The 17,634-nt window shown below is 53.5% G+C and overlaps 1 protein-coding gene across 14 annotated transcripts in view; it reads right to left on the bottom strand.

Moving 5' to 3' along the window:
- Positions 1 to 1,395: 1,395 nt before the first annotated feature.
- Positions 1,396 to 17,634, bottom strand: part of AGAP1 (ArfGAP with GTPase domain, ankyrin repeat and PH domain 1) — a 568,640-nt gene continuing 552,401 nt past the window's right edge. For 13 of the 14 annotated variants that reach the window (XM_059055294.2, XM_067027207.1, XM_059055295.2 and 10 more), the window contains 2 exons: positions 12,140 to 12,395; positions 1,396 to 9,451 (listed from right to left, as the gene is read on the bottom strand). In XM_059055294.2, the coding sequence (XP_058911277.1) occupies positions 9,248 to 9,451; positions 12,140 to 12,395 (460 nt within the window). In that variant the 3' untranslated portion in view covers positions 1,396 to 9,247. The remainder of the gene's footprint in view (positions 9,452 to 12,139; positions 12,396 to 17,634) is intronic. The other variant, XM_067027214.1, reaches the window with a different exon arrangement.

Below are 17,634 nucleotides of genomic sequence, written 5' to 3'. Positions count from 1 at the left end.
AGGGAAGGTGGGAGCCGTCAGGAGGGGGTAGACCAGGACTGGCCAGGAGCCGCTGAGTAGCAGTGAGGCCGGGCCAGCCCGCCTACCGGGCAGCTCTCTGGGGAGTCTGGGTGTTGACAGAAGGGTGTGTTTGGATGTTGGGGAAACTTAAGGGTGGAGGGGCAGAGATCGAGGGCTGCCCACTCAACACCTGCTCCGCGCTCTTCCTTACCACCAGACCCCGCCCCACTGAGCCCCCGTTGCAGCCCTGAAGGGCGCCGCCTGGTCTGGCCAGCTATGTGGCAGTGTCACGAGCGGGGCTTCGAGGACGCCAAATAAAAGGGCCGTCTCGGCTGCGCCTTCCCTTCTCCCCACCTGGAAGGCAGATGCCGGATGTGGAACAGCCCTGTGTGGGGGCCGGGAGGTGATGGTTGACCAGGTGGCCGGGAGGGGGCTGGGCCCAGATGGCCTTCTGGAACTGTCCATGCAGCCCTGGCCTGCCTACCTCTAGGTGTCATCCCTTACTTAAAAGAACTGTTTTGTAAATCTCTTACCAAATAGATAACCAGTATGCGTGTGAATGCAACCGATTCCTCCAAAAAGCAATTTTCTTGGTCCTTTTTTGGCTTATTTACCAGAAGACAGGTCACCTTTGTCATGGTTTGAATTTGGCCTGCTGGGGGTCATGTGACCGCACGGCTGGGTGGCACGCTCCCTTCTGTGTCGCGCAATTCAGCAGACACTGTGGCGCTGTAGGCTCCCCACGCCACGGGGAAATCGCATCAGAAACTGTAAATACTAGCGTGTCCTGTGATCACGCGGCTCTATCTTTACTGACATGGAAGACTGGGGGGTTGGAAAGCCATCCATCTGTCTGTAGAGAGAAGAGTCTGGAAGGTGCTCCAATCAAAAACTGTGGTGACGTCCAGGTGGTGGCATTTTGGGTGAGTCTTACCTTCTTTATACTTTTCTGAATTGGGGGATAAAGATAGAATGTTATTTCGCATGAGAACAGTTTAATATTAGTAATCACATCGTCCTGGAATGGGTTTATTTTCTAGCCACCGCTGAGTCCTTATCACATATCTAGGGCACTGTGGGTCCAGTGCAAAGATACATCCGAAGCATCTGATGTATCAGAACTTCCGGGCCCAGGTGATCCCTGCCTGGAGGAACCAGGGCCTCTTGGAATTTCTTGTAAATAAGTCCGAAGAGCTGCTCCTTGTTTTTTCCCTCTTGCCATGACTGTAGCACCTCAGGCCAGTGTGCTCATGCGTGAGGCTGCTTGGGCCTAGCAGAGTCCCTTCCGTAAGCACTGACCTGGGAATAGAAACCCAATTAATCATGACAAAAGATGCCCCCCCACTCCCCCCCCCAAAAAAAAAAACCCCAAGAAAAACCTCCACGGAAGCGGTGTAGACATATTTCCATTTCTTTATTAGAAAGAGGCCTCTACACTATAGCCACCTCTCTCCATTACTTTACACATTTTTCTTTTTCTTTTTTTTTTTTGTCCCCTTAGAATACTGTACAGCTGACACAAAAAAAAATCCCAAGGCAGGAAAATACAAACTGGCATATTTAATCAAAACAAGATCATATGAAATAACAAGCCAAGTGAAATGTCTGTCAGTGGTTTTAATTACAGTACAAACAATATAAATAAAGCATCATTGAGTCATTGTGAAACAAACTTGCTGAATGAGGTAATATAAAAACAACCAAAAAGAAAAAAACCACAAACCCCATCTCTGGATAAACACCAGGCCACTCTTCCATCTTCTATACATGGCTATTTACAGAACAGAGAAATGTGCTAAAATGTGCGGAGGCGCAGCCTTCCCTCCGCCCTCCTAAAACCGCCTCTCAGCCATCATCACCTTTGACCTGCCCAGGCTTCCCTTTCAGAAACACACCCAACGGCGAAGGTGAGAACCCAGTTCCAAGTCAGGGACAGGAGAGTGGGGCTCATCCGGGGCAGGAAGCCACACCCTCGGACCCACGTGGCAATGCTTGTGGCTGATGCGGCCAAACTCCAGCCCTTCCCTGGGCCGCCAGCCCGGTCCTTCCGGGGCTCTGCAGAGCACCTCCGATCAAGTGCGCACGGCATCCCTGGCACACGGGCACTCAAGCCAGGGCAGGGGCAGCAGCCCCATGAATTTGATATATTTTAGACACAAAAACTTAGTCGGAGGAGAGAAGCCGTGCTGCTTTTGAAGGTTTGGAGAAGGCGTTACTTCTAAGACCAAGATGCGCGAACAGCCACAGAGCAGTTTCTAAGGGTGCCTCTACCCACTTGCCCACCCACCACAGAACGGCTTGGACCCTCACTCAAGTCCACCAGTGCGCTCGTAAGAGTCCTGGTGAGAAAGCTGCCGGGACCCAGTGGGTGGGACTGGGGGGCCTGAGAGGGGCGTGACGGGCTCCCATGAGCAGTAACAGCTAACTCCCTGGCTTGTCCCCAGCTCACGGCACCCTGGGTCCAGACTCTGTCCACTCCCAAGCGGGATGTACCTTCTCCCCAGGGCGACTCAGTGGACCGTCAGGTGCAGAGCTGAGTGCAGTGTCCCCAGCTGGGCTGCTCGCCAAGGTCTTTGCACGAAGCCAGGCACCTGGGTTTCTAACGCGGGCGTCGTTACAGGGGTGGGGAGAGCCGGGACGTCCCCCACCCAGCCCGACACGCCTTTAATTCCCAGGAGCCAGTTCTGAGTACGAGCTTCTCGGGGATGGCCAGAGTCTCCTTAGTACAAGAGTATTTGAACCAGCTCAGACATCAGCTTCCGGGCCGCCGTGGATGCCGTCCGGCACGAGCGAGACGGGGGTATAATCTGATTTAGGGGCGACTGTTGCCGAAAGCGGGTGTGTTAAGGGGGTCTGCTCCATTCCAAAACCTCTCCAGCCCTCTCACATCTTGTTCAGTTCCTTTCTTTCATCTGCCTCTCAAAAGCTGAAGGTCATGGAACGCTCACCGACACTGAAATCTGGATGAGTCTTAATTGCACTCAGACAGGCGAGGATCTCCCTTACGCATTGATCACGACCCCCGGGGGTCCTTCTCTACAGATGCCACAGCCAGGCCCAACACAAGACAAGCCTCCAGCCCACCTCTCACTCACGCAGCCACCTTGCCTCTCCTTGCGCACAGCCGGCGCCTGCTGGGAGCCGGATGTCCCGCAGTGGCTGGAAGCCAGCGATCCTGCCCTTTTAGTGGGGCAGGCTCACGCTCGTACACCTGCAGCCTTTAGAGCCACCTTGGGTCCCTGTCGGGCACGTCTGCCCCAACCCTGCCCTCTCCCCGGCACCGCAGGCCTTTTTCTGGATGGCTTGAGGGCCTCAGATAAGGACACTTTTACCGAAAAGGCGCAAACCCCCAAACCAAATGCTGTCAACGAAAACAACACCTCGTAAGTGAAATGCCTTAAGGAGAGGTTTTCAAGTTCACGGTCACTGCACCCTTGCTTTGGGGAGGGTGCTTGCTACACTGGTGAAACAGAATTACTTCTAAAATCTGGGCTTAAAAAAAAAAAAAATCACAGATTAAAAACAGACTTTTTCGTTTTACAGAATCCGCTGCTGATGAAATGTCCTCTAATTTCCACTCAGACCCAAACTGAAAAAGCCAACTGGAAAAAAGTGTCAATCTATGTTTCAAAAGCAGCAGACCTCCAAAATGAGACAGGGAATTTATTCATATTTTTTAAAAAAAATCTATTTTAGGACAGCATTTCTTTTCTAAGGGGGAGAAAATCTGTGCTTTGGGGATGATCACGTCTTAGGTGGTTGAACGTCCAACGTGGAGGTGCTGACTTGTGTGGCAACATCTGTCTCTCAGACGTCACGGCACCTGGGGTTCCGGTGACTACTTCCTGGCAGCGATGCAACTTCAAGTCTGAGCAGTGCTTCATCTACCCCAAGTGAGTAGCCCGCCAGGCTTCTCTCGTCTGCATATAACTAGAAGGAATCTGGTATCTTGACTGAAAGGCAAGCTGATTTAGAGACTCGAATGAAAAAGGACCTGTCAGCACAGGGCACACAGCAGAGCAGGAGACCCTGCCTCAGTGGGCCAGCTGTGTATCCGGGCCCCCTGCCCACACCTGGGGGCCCTGGCCCGGCCAGGGTGGAGCCCACACCAAAGACCCACTGACCACAGGGCTTCCTGAGCACAGCCGCTTGGGGAATCCAAAAAAGAAACATGTCTAAACCACGGCTAAAAGAGAAAAACGCAAGTGTCGATGCCAAAGGCCCTTCTTCAGCTTTTTGGTGAAGGATGGGGGTGAAAATCACTCCGAGACACGACTTCACAGCGTGTGAAACCCACGTGTAAAGAGGCAGTTAGAAAGAAGCTATATTTCCCGGGAAAGAAAGATGTGTATCTTCAGCACGTTTCTCTCTGAGTTCCTTCCTGACGGCTCTTCAGTTTGTTTGCTTGAAGGACGTAAATACAGTCCAGGGGAGCTCCGGAAAAGTCGCGATGACCTCGCGGGGCCCCTGACAGAGAGGGTGTGATGGAGCCGAAGCAGCCCGTCCAGAGGTGACGGATTTACCTTCCAGTCATCTGTGCCTTTTGAGCACTTTCTGAGGCCTGATCCTACTTTACTCACTGAGGACCTACATTGTGGCAAGGCTTCCGAGCCCCCCCAGGTGGGAGTGCGGATTGCCCACCCCCTTGCTTCCAGAACATTCTAAGTGCAAAGAGAAAGGACCGGTGGGGTTGGAGCCACCGGGGCCCACGTCACCCGTGAGCACAGCTCAGGCCGGGGTTTGGGCACGAGCCAACGGCCGCTCCCAGGGGGAAAGGTGGTACCGCCAAGGGCAGGCCCAGGACGAGGCCGCTGACCAGCCACAGCAGCCCAATGAGGGACAGAGAGAGAGAGAGAGAGAGAGAGAGAGAGAGAGAGAGAGAGAGAGAGAGAGAGAGAGAGAGAGGAGGCCCTGGAGCCTCAAGCCACACCCTGCCAGCCCAGGGTGCCTGCAAGACTCAGCTCCGGTTTTAAAGAGGAAGCAGGATAAGGACACTGAACGGGCCCCAACCACGAGTGTGCCCAGCGGCCTCTCAGCGGCAGAGGAGGCGTCTGAAGCACAGAGGCCCTGAGATGGCAACACAGCAGGGGGTGTGGGAGAGAGAAGGGTGGTCTCGGCCAGAAGCAGCGGGAGTGAAGGGCCTGAGGGGGACGCTCACCCTTCCGTCCTCTAGAAAATCAAACTCAGACTCAGGCTGCAAGGCGCATGGCGGTGAGTGACGGGGAGGGGCCAGTGCGGCCCACCCCCGGGGGAGGGGCTGCCCGGGAGCAGGGGTCCTCGAAGAGCCTCGCTCCCACCGATGACGTCGGGCTCAGCAGAGACAGAGGAGGGTCAGAGCCTCGACGGGAGGGGCGGGCAACCCGGCCGCAGGTCTCCTGGCTGGTGCTCTTGGCCCTGTCCTATCCACGTTCTGCTCTCCTGAGCATCCCGCCCCTGGCTGGGCATCGGGCTGGCATTTTTCCCACTGGTCCAAACGTCACCACACCCTGCAAGGCCACGGGGTTTCACAGCCGAGGAAGGACCCTGGGCAGCCGGATGGGACGGCAAGGCCGGGTGAACCCAGGTCTGCTCGGCCGCAGCGCTGCCTCTCCTGTTGGACTGTTGTTCCCTGATGAAGTAGTGACAGCTCCTTTGCAAATGTGGGGAATGAGCCTGCATGTGTTCAGGTGGCACCAAACTGGGAGGCCCGGGGCTGATGCTGGAGGCCGAGGCTGGATCCAAGCGGACCGCGTCAGGCGGCACCAAACCTCAGAGGAGGGGGCAGAAGTGCACGGCCCTGCACCGGTGCTACAAGGGCCACAGCCCGGGCTCGTGGCCCTGCGGGAAAGGTGCTGCTTTAAGGATTCCAGGCCAGAGTAATTCAGCAAGAGCTGCTCTCTCCTGCACCCGACAGCCCAGCAGTCGGCAAGCACCTGCTGCCCTCACCTGCCTTCTGGGATGATTCCACATAGGGTGGGCTTCCTGGGGGACAGGAAACTGTACCTGCTTCTGGGACCAAAGACTCATGGAAGTAACGTCACTCGCTCATCCTCGACTGCTCATCTCCTGGGAAGACCGGAGACGGAAGGAACCTGGGACCCTGGCTCGGTAAAAGCCATCTGTCTGTCCGCACCAGTACTCGAGGTCCACCCATGCACCGTCAGAATCAAGGCTCCTTTCTCCGCAGGGTTCTCTTGGCCACAAGAGAAGTCCAGAGGGGTCTGCGATGCACCCAGCTCACCTGTGCAGGTGCCCTCACGAGTGGCCGCCTTATCACATGCCTTCCCCAGCCAGTGGGTTTCTCGTCAAGGAAAAATTTGAATTCCGAATAGAAAAGGTTACGTGGATTCTGCAGTGGTGGCTTCCTGTGTCACTGTCACGTCCCTGAACTTAACACGGAAATAAACTATGAAAAGCGGACCCCCTTCCTCAACTGGTTATTTCCAACACTGGCCCTGGGTCCTTGCTTCTCTGGCCTTGGTGTTAGTAAGGCTTTAAGTTGGGAATGAGAGCGTTGTCAGCAAAGAAAGGACTTCTAGTTTGACACTGACATACAAACAGACGAGCCGCCGGTCACCTTTATTTTAGAAGAAAACCCTTGAAACCCACTACCGCCTTTTCTCTGTTGCCAAAACTCGGGCTCGAGAAAGCAGGCTGCCCCCTGCAGCAGATCAATATCGCTAAAAATAGCAGGAGAGGGGTCGAGTTTTCTAAGGAGGAATCAATGAAGTCCCAGCGCTGGAGGGAGGGAAGGGAAGAAACCAGTCTAGCATTTAGGTCGTGAAAGGCTAAGTGAAAAAAGAAGTCATCTGGGAAAATATTATATTATAAACACGTATAATAATCTGTACACACTCATATACATCCCAAAGAGAAGCCTTACAAGGAATTCTGTTTCTTTCCAAAAGTAGGCTTCACTGTGATAAAGCATTCCTACAGTGGGAATTAACTACAATGAAATAATTTAAGAATTTCGTTTATACTCTATCTGCGTTCACTACATAACGTCTATGCTAACAGGGAGGCCAATGCGCGTGGCTGGATTAGAACAGTAATGCGTTCTTCAAAACCAGGAAGGACTTCCTTTTTTCCTCTATTCACATTTAAAATAACCACACAGCGATGAAACAGAATTAAAAATCGGGTGGAGGGATTATGGACCTGTTGTCAAGGTTCCCAGGCTGGAGGCTTCCGCACCTGTTACCCCGGGAAACCGCCGAGTTCCACTGAGCTGCATCAAGGTTAGAAATGCCCATGAAACACGGACCCAGGTAGAAACTGTGTAAAGCTTTATTTTTTCCCCACCGACTTCAATTTTTTTTTTTAAAAAGTGAAAGAAGAGGAAAAACTCTTACAAAATAGAAGGCTTACTATATGAGAGCAAGGAACTTCCCCGGAGGCGGCAGGGTGAACGCGGCCCCGTGTTTCTGTGCTACATCTGTCCCATGCCGTCCTTCAAGGTGACGCCCTCTCCCCCGTCATGCTGCCAAAGGGCTCAAGGCACGGTTGCTCCCTTTTCTTTTTCACCTAAGGTGTCACGATCTGGTTTACTATGTTTGGCCACCGAGTTGAAGGTGGCCGAAGTCTGAAGCGGCCAGAAACCATGACGACGGCAAATCGGGTGATGTGTTAAAATGACGGGCCTGGCCACCAGGCGCAAAAAAAAAAAAAAAAAAAAAAGTCTCAGGGCGTTTCACGAGTCAGTCTGTGCGCTCCCAAATGGGCAGCGGCGGTCAGGACGGACTTCTGCAAAGCGCCCGGGTCTGGGATTTGGAAAGTCACCCCCCTGAGCTGCCATAGCCTGTTCCTCTGTGGGTGGGCAAAAGGAGGGTCGGATCTAAATGGTGCTTTCCAGTAACAAGGAATCACATGCCTCTTTCCCCCTCTAATATGCTTTTATCCCCCCCTTTCTTGATTTTAATAAGCAAATTGTACCACCATCTTATTCTGATATGCTCCTTTTTAGGAGCTGTATATCACATTAATGGAAGTGTTTACTGCTGGGAATATTTCCCGTGTACAATGATCTGTAACCCTCTTATCTCAACTAGTTGCATATTATTAGTTCACATCCAGTTCAATTTATAAATTAACAGAGGTGCCATTTGTCTGTACAGAAATCAATGCATATTTATGAACTTCTTTTATTCAAATAGATTTTCAACACATCTCATCTAAAGACAGAATACAGAAAAGCCTGTGTGACTTGGGCAATGTGGCCCCAGAGTGACTGAGACCCAAGACACCCACCTCGGCAAAAGGACACAGACTATCTCTCGGGTTTGGGCCAAAAGAGCCTTTTACACATTTACGTAGTTCACTAAGTGTGCTCAAAATGCTGCTGTTAGCTGAGTTCGTGATTTCCTTTTGAACTTGCAAGTCACTCTTATTTATTTTTTCCATTTTGTTTTTGCGCCAAGGAGACTGCAGTCAAGTAATACTCGGCAACTGATTTCCTCTCTTTGGACTGAAAGATTAAACAGATACTAAATTATGACAGTGAATTTAGAAAGGAGGGCTCCAAGGGCTTGAAAGAACATGTCTGGGATAATATGATGCTTCTAAGAGTACTGCAATCACATCGTGGCAATCATCAGAGCGTGCTGTGTAACTACCTCCTTGGCTAATGTGCTTTCTTCTCGGTGATGACTCATCATGTTCTATTAAACAGCGGTAACGCTGGAAGAACTCAACTATACGAGTGTAATGAAGCCAGTATTCTCCCTGGACAGATTAGCTACAACTGATTTGACACATACCATCATAGGGGCTTCAAACCTGACAAACTCTGCTTGCTTCCGATTTATGCCGTCAAGCTCCTCGGAGAAGAGATGAAACCCAAGTGTTCCGTCCGGTAGAGGTGAAATGTACTGATGTGCTGAACCGCCAGCTGAGGAGAGTTGCCCCTTCTCCTGGCTGCGCGCCTCCCCTCCCCCACGTCCCGTCCCTTGTGCCACGCTCTGTCTCCCGGCCGCCGGAGGGACCAGGGTCCGGCGCCGTGTGCTACCATCAACGAACCCAGGCCCGCCGCCGGCCGCTCCTGTGCGTTGATCAGGGGAGTTTATGCAAAGGAATCGACGCTGCAGCCTCCGGGCCTCCTCTTCGCCCCTTGAGGACCATCCGGGCTTTGTGATTTCGCTTGGCGTGGGGTGGGGGGGTGGGGGCGGGGGGGTTGGCCGGGGACCACCAGGTGGAGTGAGGGGACGCGACGGGACTCACGTGGCGTGATCCCTGAGGGCGCGCGGGAGGCTGCGGGCACCGCTGGTCCTCAGATGATGGTGGGCACCCTCCCGCCGCTGTTGTTCCGGTTATCGTTCTTCCTGGACAGGTTGGGGGTGGCCATGAGCACGAAGCGCTCGTCGGGGCAGCCGTACTGCAGCAGCACGTCGGTGCACTCCTGGCTGGAGGCCTGCCGCGCGTAGGCCAGCGCCGTGTTCCCGTGCGCGTCGCGGGCCATCACGTCCACCCCGTACTGCGGAGGCAACAGAACCGCGTTAGGGTCACGGGAGGGAGGGGACAGGGCGCCTTGTTCAACCCCGCAGGCAGCTGGGGCAGATGCGGACCCCAGGGCGCGCTACCAGGAACCCGCGGGGGAGGCCGGCGTCCGGTGTCCCTGCCCCCGTCCCCCCCACCCCCCGCCGGGTGTGTTCTTGTCTGAAAAGAATGTGGTTTGTGCATCGAAAAGCCCCTCCCCTCTGCAACAGAAACGGACCAAGGATAACTCTAGTTTTGCTATTTCTACTTTGACTTTCCAATTATAAACACACAAAACGATCACTCTTTTGATCTCAGAGGCGATTCATTTTCATTGTAGGAAATACATAACAGCACGAGAAGATAAAAATCACGTATAATCTCACTATTCAGAGATAATCTTGGTTAATCTTTCAGCGGATTTCCTTCTAATGGTTTTTCTTTGAATCTAAACGCATATATGAATAACTGAGATAAAACTTGCACAAATAATTTGTATCTTTTTTTTTTTTTAACTGAACTTGGTACTCTGATCATTTTTCTCAGATCATTAAAATTTATTCAGGGCTTCCCTGGTGGCGCAGTGGCTGAGAATCCGCCTGCCGCTGCGGGGGACGCGGGTTCGTGCCCCGGTCCGGGAAGATCCCACGTGCCGCGGAGCGGCTGGACCCGTGAGCCGTGGCCGCTGAGCCTGCGCGTCCGGAGCCTGTGCTCCGCAACGGGAGAGGCCGTAACAGCGAGAGGCCCGCGTACCGCAAAAAAAAAATTTATTCAAAAGCATGACATATAACAGCCATATAATATTCCTCCGTATGAACATAACTCAGTTACTCTGTCCTCGGTAGCTACACGTTGTGTTTTATGTTATTATTTTTTTAAATGTATTTGTTTATCTATTGGGGCTGTGCTGGGTCTTCGTTGTGGCAGGATCTGTTTTTCGGCTGTGGCATGAACGTGGGGATCTAGTTCCCCGACCCGGGATTGAACCCAGGGCCCCTGCATCGGGAGTGCGGAGTCTCACCCACTGGACCACCAGGAAGTCCCTACACATAGTGCTTTAAAGTTGTCATTGGTCTAAACAGTGCTGTGATGTACATCCTCCTATTGAATCTTTCTCAGGATCTCTGATTGTCAGAGCGATGACGAGAAGGGGTCATACGAGGTTAAGTTGCACAAATATCTTTAAGCTTCTGGATCTTGAGAAAGGGTGGACTGATGGCCACTTCGTCCACCACCATGGACGGGAGTCTCATCTCTCATCTTCAGGAAGCATTAGCATTAAAGGAACTCTTGGCCAGTTCGAGGGGGAAAGATGGCATGCAATTTGTTAATGGAACTAGCTGTGTTCCCCCAAACTTCATATGTTGAAGTCTCAACATAGGAACTGTATTTGGAGATAGGGCCTTTAAAGAGGTAATTAAGGTTAACTGAGGTCATATGGGTGGGGCCCTAATCGAATATGACCTGTGTCCTTATAAGAAGAGAAAAAGACAGCAGGGATGCATGTGCACACAGAGGAAAGGCCCTGTGAGGACACAGAGAGAAGTCTGCAAGCCAAGGAGAGAGGCCTCAGGGAAAAAAGACCCTGCCCTCACCTTGACCTTGGACTTGGACTTCTGGCCTCCAGAACTGTGAGAAAATAAAAGTTCTATTGTTTAACCCCCCCAAGTCTGTAGTGTTTTGTCAGGGCAGCCCCAGCGGACTCATATGCAACTGCTAACAGGAAGCTGGACACTGAGTGATTCTGACATCTGTGTATCTAATTCGCCTATCACACCCATCCCAAGAGTCAGGTAAAAATATGTAGAAACTGGCATCGTTCTCAGCCGTGCTGGACAGACCAATCGCCTGCCCCTGGGGTTGGGAACAGAAGAGCCCCCAGCAGGTGACCCACCTCTGGACAGTGTTCCACTACTGGTGAGCACCCCTCCCTACCCAGGACCCTCTCAACGGGCAGCTTTCTGCCATCCTTTGAATGGGGACCTGCTGTGGCCGAGGACCCCAAAGGCATGCAGGCAGCGGCCAGGCAGGGGGTGTGGGCTTCTCAGAAGCAGCTCCGGGCTGGCACAGTCATTTTCTCCCTTTCTTCTCCCCATTCAAGCTGCATGGCAAATGCTTCAGTAGAGATTAAAAAGATAACTTTGCCCAGTGGAAATTAATCGGAAGAGTCCAGAAGAAGCCCTTTCACAAATTCCGGCCATATCAAAGCTCAGAGTCAAGGGTCCAGCATTTTTGTCTTATGTGAACGAAAAATCCAAAGGTGTGGCAACGGGAAAACCACATAAACCGTTCAGTTTCTATCCTCTCTCTCCACCCCTTCCCCACAAAACGACGATGGGAGTCTTTTGTAAAAGCAACAAGAGGGACGTCACCAACTATGCCTGACCGAAGGCGGGGGTCATCCCAAAGACGAACTCGGCAGGAACGCTAGCAAATGTTGTGCAAGGTGGACCGCTGTGCCCGCGTAAGGAGACTTCATTCCTCCCTTCTAAACTGGTGCCGTGTGTGTGCCCTCACACAGGTGGGCTGAAAGGGAGTCCCCCAGCCGCAACCCTAAATTCCCTATTACTAACGCTTCCCACCTCCAGGCGGCCAACGATAGCCTTCTCCCAGAATGATGTCCGCGGAGCAGCGCCAAGTGCCCGCCGCGGCTCGGCTCCCGGCCGAGGGCACGCGGGCGACCTACCCAGATGAGGAGCTGGGCCAGAACCACGTTGCCCTTCCGGCAGGCCAGGTGCAGTGCCGTGCGGCCGTCCCCCTCCCCGCAGGTCTCGTTCACTTCGTCCCGGGAGCCATGCGCCAGCAGTAAGATGACCATCCGCAGGTCCTCGTCGGCGGTGGCCCGCAGCAGGTGCTGGCCCAGGGACAGCTCCGTGCACGTCAGCGGGGCCAGGAAGAGCTTCTGCTCGTATTTGGCCCGGATCCACCTCTCCTTCTCTTCCCTGCAAGAGTCACCAGACAGGCGAGGTCACGATCGCGAGGGAGAACCGAGGCTGCACCCCTGTGTCCAGCCACCGCCGTGTGGTGTGTGGTCCGGAGGCGTCCAGGGGAGGGTGACAAATGTCTTCGCCCGGCACCAGGAAGCCCCCCTCCGGGGAGAGGCTTCCCTACAGTGTACAAAGTGGGTCCCCACCAGGAGCACCACCTGGGCACCTGTTAGAGATGCAGTTTCTCAGGCCCCGTCCCAGCCCCCAGAATCAGAACCCCTGGGATGTGTCTGAACCAGCCCTGCAGGGGATTCTGACGCCCTAAGGTGTGAGAACCAGGGATCGGCCTTGAGCTCTCATGTGATATCTTTTGCTTTTTGTGGCCCCAGAAGAATCACCCTGCTGCCTGGGGTCCCGCCCAACGCAGGATGGATGCCACAGGCCCGGAGGCCCAATCCACTTTAAGCAGCCACGGTCAGAGCCGGGATTACAGAGCACTTGGCTGAAGCCCAGGGCGCAGGGTGGCCGGCGGGCTATCCCACCTGGTGTGACCCCGAGGGCTTAGCTCTCAACCTCATCGGCTGGGGAGGGGGTGTGTGTGAGCTCAGGGGTCTTATACACACTCGCGCAGGAGAAGATGTTGCTACAGACCACATATGAAAAGGCAGCGAATCCACTGGGGAAAAGAGATGGCCCTGCTCCACTTCGTTAGCTCTCGGGATACCCGGGGGAGCCTCGGTGAGGGCGCCAACAGCTCCTTCAAGACGAAGAGCAGCCGGGTGGGTTTCCGAGGGAACGTGGGCTGGGGCCCAGCCCAGGAGGCCAGGCAGGTGGCCCCCTGAGGCCAGAGCTGAGTTAGGGTGCAGAGGGCAGCAGGACATGGGGAGGGAAGGAGTGAGGCGCGATGAGCATGGCAGCTGGCGCCCCTCCCCCAAGAGCATGAGCCCAGCGGGGTGCGAGTGATAACAGGGCCCCAAGAGGACGGGATGTTGCTTGCCTGAGACGTTTGGAAGGAGGGCTGGGGAAGGGAGGAGGGGGCAGGATGGGAAGAGGAGCTGAAGAAAGAGAGAAGAAACCAACAGCAAGGGGTGTTTATATTGACCGGAAGGAGGAGACCCCGGGCCGTCTGTTCGTGCACTTGGGCCGCTGATGGTGGATTTGGGTGTTGCCTCTTCTAATAAAGGTGAAAACCACTGAAAACAGCTCAGTAATCCTCAAGACTGCAGCAGTGCTAGGGGGAAGAAAAGTGGGGGGGAAATGCAAAAGACAGAAGTGAGATTTCACAAGGAGCTCTTGAAATGAGAGAGTCTGGGAAGAGAATGAGGCCGGGGCAGGGAGGGGGTGGGGGAGTGGGGTGGGGGACCTTAGGCTGGGCAGATGCTTTTTTTTTGATGTGGACAATTTTTTTAAAGTCTTTACTGAATTCCTTACAATATTGCTTCTGTTTTATGGCCACGAGGCATGTGAGATCCTAGCTCCTTGACCAGGGATTGAACCTGCACCCCCTGCAGTGGAAGGCAAAGTCTTAACCACTGGACCGCCAGGGAAGTCCCCGGACGGATGCTCTTTGATGAGGCTGATGAAAGAAGAAACAGAAGCCCTAGAGATAAGAAGTGACCGTCATTACCCACAGAGACATACGTATACACTGATCCACAACTGCCCTCTCCTAAAACTCAGCATTTTCTCCGGGGGAGTCAGGAGGGTACATAGCTACAAACCACACAGAGGAATCACCTGGGGCCTCCGCTAGACCGGAGAAAGAAAACTCGTTACCCGTGACATTTTTCCTTTCCAAGTACAGAATAAAGGCCCTGTTGACACCTTTTACCCGTGTTTACATTGCTCCTAGTGATCTAGTGTCGGGTGAGCCCTAATCTGTTTCTAAATACTTAGGCAAACATTTTCTTCCAGGAGTAAATCTGGATTAGTTTTGCTTCACTTCCTGGTCCATACGAGGGACCCCCCGAGCGACCCCCCCGACCCTTTTCATTAGGCGATTTCCAGGACGAGCACGTGGCTGCAGCTGAGAACTCACGCCACCACCCGCAGCTCGGAGGCCGGCTGCACACCGTCTCCCTCACTTGGGCCAAAATACAAGCACAAAAGCGCCCGCAACACCTTGGAAATATACCGGAAGAGGTGAAAGACAAAAAAAAAAAAAAACACCCCAGGCCGGGCCGTGCTTTTCATGTTATTTAAAAACCTTATTTAAAATGTATTAAACATATGTTGATGCCTTTCATAAATCGCCGAAGAGCAAAACGTGAATTAAATGAAAAGGGACAGTAGTGGGGGAGATACAGCCAGATTTTCAAGTTCCAATCTGCTAATTCTCATTTTTTGGTAGGCATTAAAATCAGACCTGTTTTACTCTGCTCCAGTTGATTTTAATACTCATTGCCAAGTCGTTCAGGGATAAACCAGAGGATGGAACATGGTAGCTATAGTCCTAACTGCAATCATTCCATTTTCTTTTTAATATTCGAAGACCCCAGCCAAAGAACAAGGTCAGACCCCCCCACCCCCCCAGCTTCTAGCTCCTCTGCCGTGGTCAATGTGGTCTCTTGGGGAACGCCCCACCCCAAGCTCACCTGAAGTCACTGAACTCGACACGTGTCTGCAATGATGAGTGCATTTAAGCTGTTCTTTGCTTTTAAAAATCAGTGCCGTTCGCAATACGTAATAAAGGCGGCGGGTGCAGGTTTCGTGGGGCTGAAAACACATCCCATTTGGGGAGCCTTCTTTAAGAGGAAGACTCTGAGGTTATGTATGTGAAATGAGGAACGGGGAGGAGGGCCTGGGGCTTGGGCTTCCTCAGCCTGGAGCGGGGGTGATGATTATTTGTAAGGGTTTCAGAACCTCCAACAACTCAAACACAGAAAACAGGCTTGGTACTGGGACCCGTCCCCAGGCGATGCTGCAAGGAGACAAAAGCAGTGAAAGCCTCTAGGCAGCCTTCTCGCTGGGGCCCACCTTTCCCAGTCCCACGTCCACATGGCCCCTCACCTCCACCAAGGGCGCCCCCAGAGCTGTTCAATGCATGGTTTTTATTATCGGACAGGACCACGGCTCTTCACCAAAACTTCTTGTGTCATTTAAAAATAAGCATTCGATGCCGGCTTCTGGGTCCTGCAGGACGGTGATGTTTCAGTGTTTTTTTCTTCAGACACCAGGAGGCCGGAGAGCACAGGAAGGGCAGACCACTGGGCCCTGAGTCTGTGTCAGGCGTGCTGCTTCTCCACAGCTGAAATCCAACCGGAAGGAACAGGGGATTCAGGAACGCTTCCGTTTTGTGGGAGCGAATGCAGCAACCCCCCGTGCGTGCATCAGCGCTTAATATTAGTTACAGCCTATGTCCTGTGGTCACCGTCCACGCTAACAAACTAGGAGGAGAGCTTAATTCTGCATGCTTCCTGCAGCGGCCAGAGGGAGGGAAAAGAGAATCCACGCTGAGCTGAAAGGCTGCGGTTTTCGGCCTTGGGAGAGGCTGGCGTTTACGTGCTTGCTTTGTTCTTCTTTGTGGTGCAGACTTTTGCAACTTCAGTCACTTCCTGGGCCCTCATTTCCTCACCTGTAAAACGGGCAGTGACGTCTACAGCAGGCAAGGTGGTTCTGGAATTTGAAGTCACGTGTTCGGATGCTGTGCCGGCCGTACACAGTGGCCACCAGACAAATGGCAGCCGTGGGGTCGTGACGCTTGAAGAGAATAACATCTCTCAAGATTCGCGCTGCTGTTGTGCACCCTCCCCGTGAGGGTGTCGCGGGTGATGAGGTGGTGCCGGGGGCAGGGGGGGTGGGGTCTGACACTCCCGCTGGGTGGGACAGGGGAGCCTGGCCAGAGGCCTTGACAAACCCATGGGTGTCCTGTGGGGCTCCCCGTCCAGGTGCAGAAGGACCTGGGACACCGGGGTGAAGAGCGCTCAGCAAATTCCAACGACCCCATAGCTGTCAGGGCCTCTGGGGCCGGGTCTGGTTGGCCTCTGCCCGTGGCCTTGAGGCATCTAAAGCCTCCCTGGATGTTATGGACTGAACTGTGTCCCCCCCCAGATTCATGTGCTGAAGCCCTACCCCACCCAATGTGACTGTATTTGAAGACAGAGCGTTCAGGAAATAATCGGGGTTGACTGAGGTCACGGTCCTGGTCCGTATAAGAAGGGGAAGAGACAGCTGGGAGCTCCTTCTCCCCGTGCACAGAGGAGAGGACACAGCCGGTGGGTAGGTCTGCAGGCCAGGAAGAGGCCTCAACAGAAACCAACCCTGCCGACACCCTGACCTTGGACTTTCAGCCTCCGGAGCTGTGAGAAAATAAACTTCTATTATTTAACCCCTCCACCTCCTCTACCCCTCTGCCCCCGTCTGCAGTACTTTGTTATGGCAGCTGCTCTGACTAATACACTGGACAGCCATACGGTCCATTGTTTCCACTTGGCTTCTGTGCCAACAGTTACCATGGGAAAGATGTATGCTCTGACAACGAGAACACTCTGTCTAAAACCACTCGCCCCAAGAAACCATGAAGCCAAAGCACAGGTACCCTAATGGCGACTCTGACGTCCCAATCTTGCTTCGGGGATCCCCGGCTTGTCTCGGCCCAGCCTTTCTTTTTCCCCAAGGAAGGCCAGTTCAAGAGCAGGGTAGCTGGCGGTAGATCACCTCACCTCATTTCAGTCCCCTGGAGGCCCGCTGCTACAGCCTCCGTTAGCTAATGAGCTAAAAAATGAATTATTGGCACGGCCGGCCATCAGCAGAAAGGAGGAGGCCCCGCTCCTCATTTGAGCCCTGTGCTGACACACCTTTAAATAAATCAGCTGCACGGGACCAGGGAAAATGAGAGAACGGGCCACTAATCAGAAGAAAGACACCAACCCAATTCCCCCCCGAAGAGAAAGACAAGATACAATCGAAGGCACAACAGTAAATATTTTGTCTCCTCCTTGATTAAGATGAAACCCTTTCTAGGTAGCCTTCCATGCCCTCTGGGCCCAGGAAACCGCACGATGGGTGAGCCTGGGGCCCAGGTCTCGGAAGTCGTGAGTCCAGGGTCCTGTGGCGTCTGCCGGGCTCAGCTGGTCTGCTAGGCCTGCAGCCTGACAGACGAGGCTTTGACACACTTGACCTTGAGGGGTGTTGACTCGGCCAAGGCTCCACCAAAGGCGATCCCTGGGGCACAGCTCACCTGCAGCCCACAGGTTTAGTGCCTGCCAAATGGAATCAACTGCCAGCACCGGTAAATACTGCGAGGCCCCAGTGA

This window comes from Kogia breviceps, chromosome 2 (assembly GCF_026419965.1).
Source record: "Kogia breviceps isolate mKogBre1 chromosome 2, mKogBre1 haplotype 1, whole genome shotgun sequence".
Lineage (NCBI taxonomy): Eukaryota > Metazoa > Chordata > Mammalia > Artiodactyla > Physeteridae > Kogia > Kogia breviceps.
The sequence above is the reverse complement of the archived record's forward strand: the minus strand, read 5'-3'. Positions and strand labels throughout refer to the sequence as shown.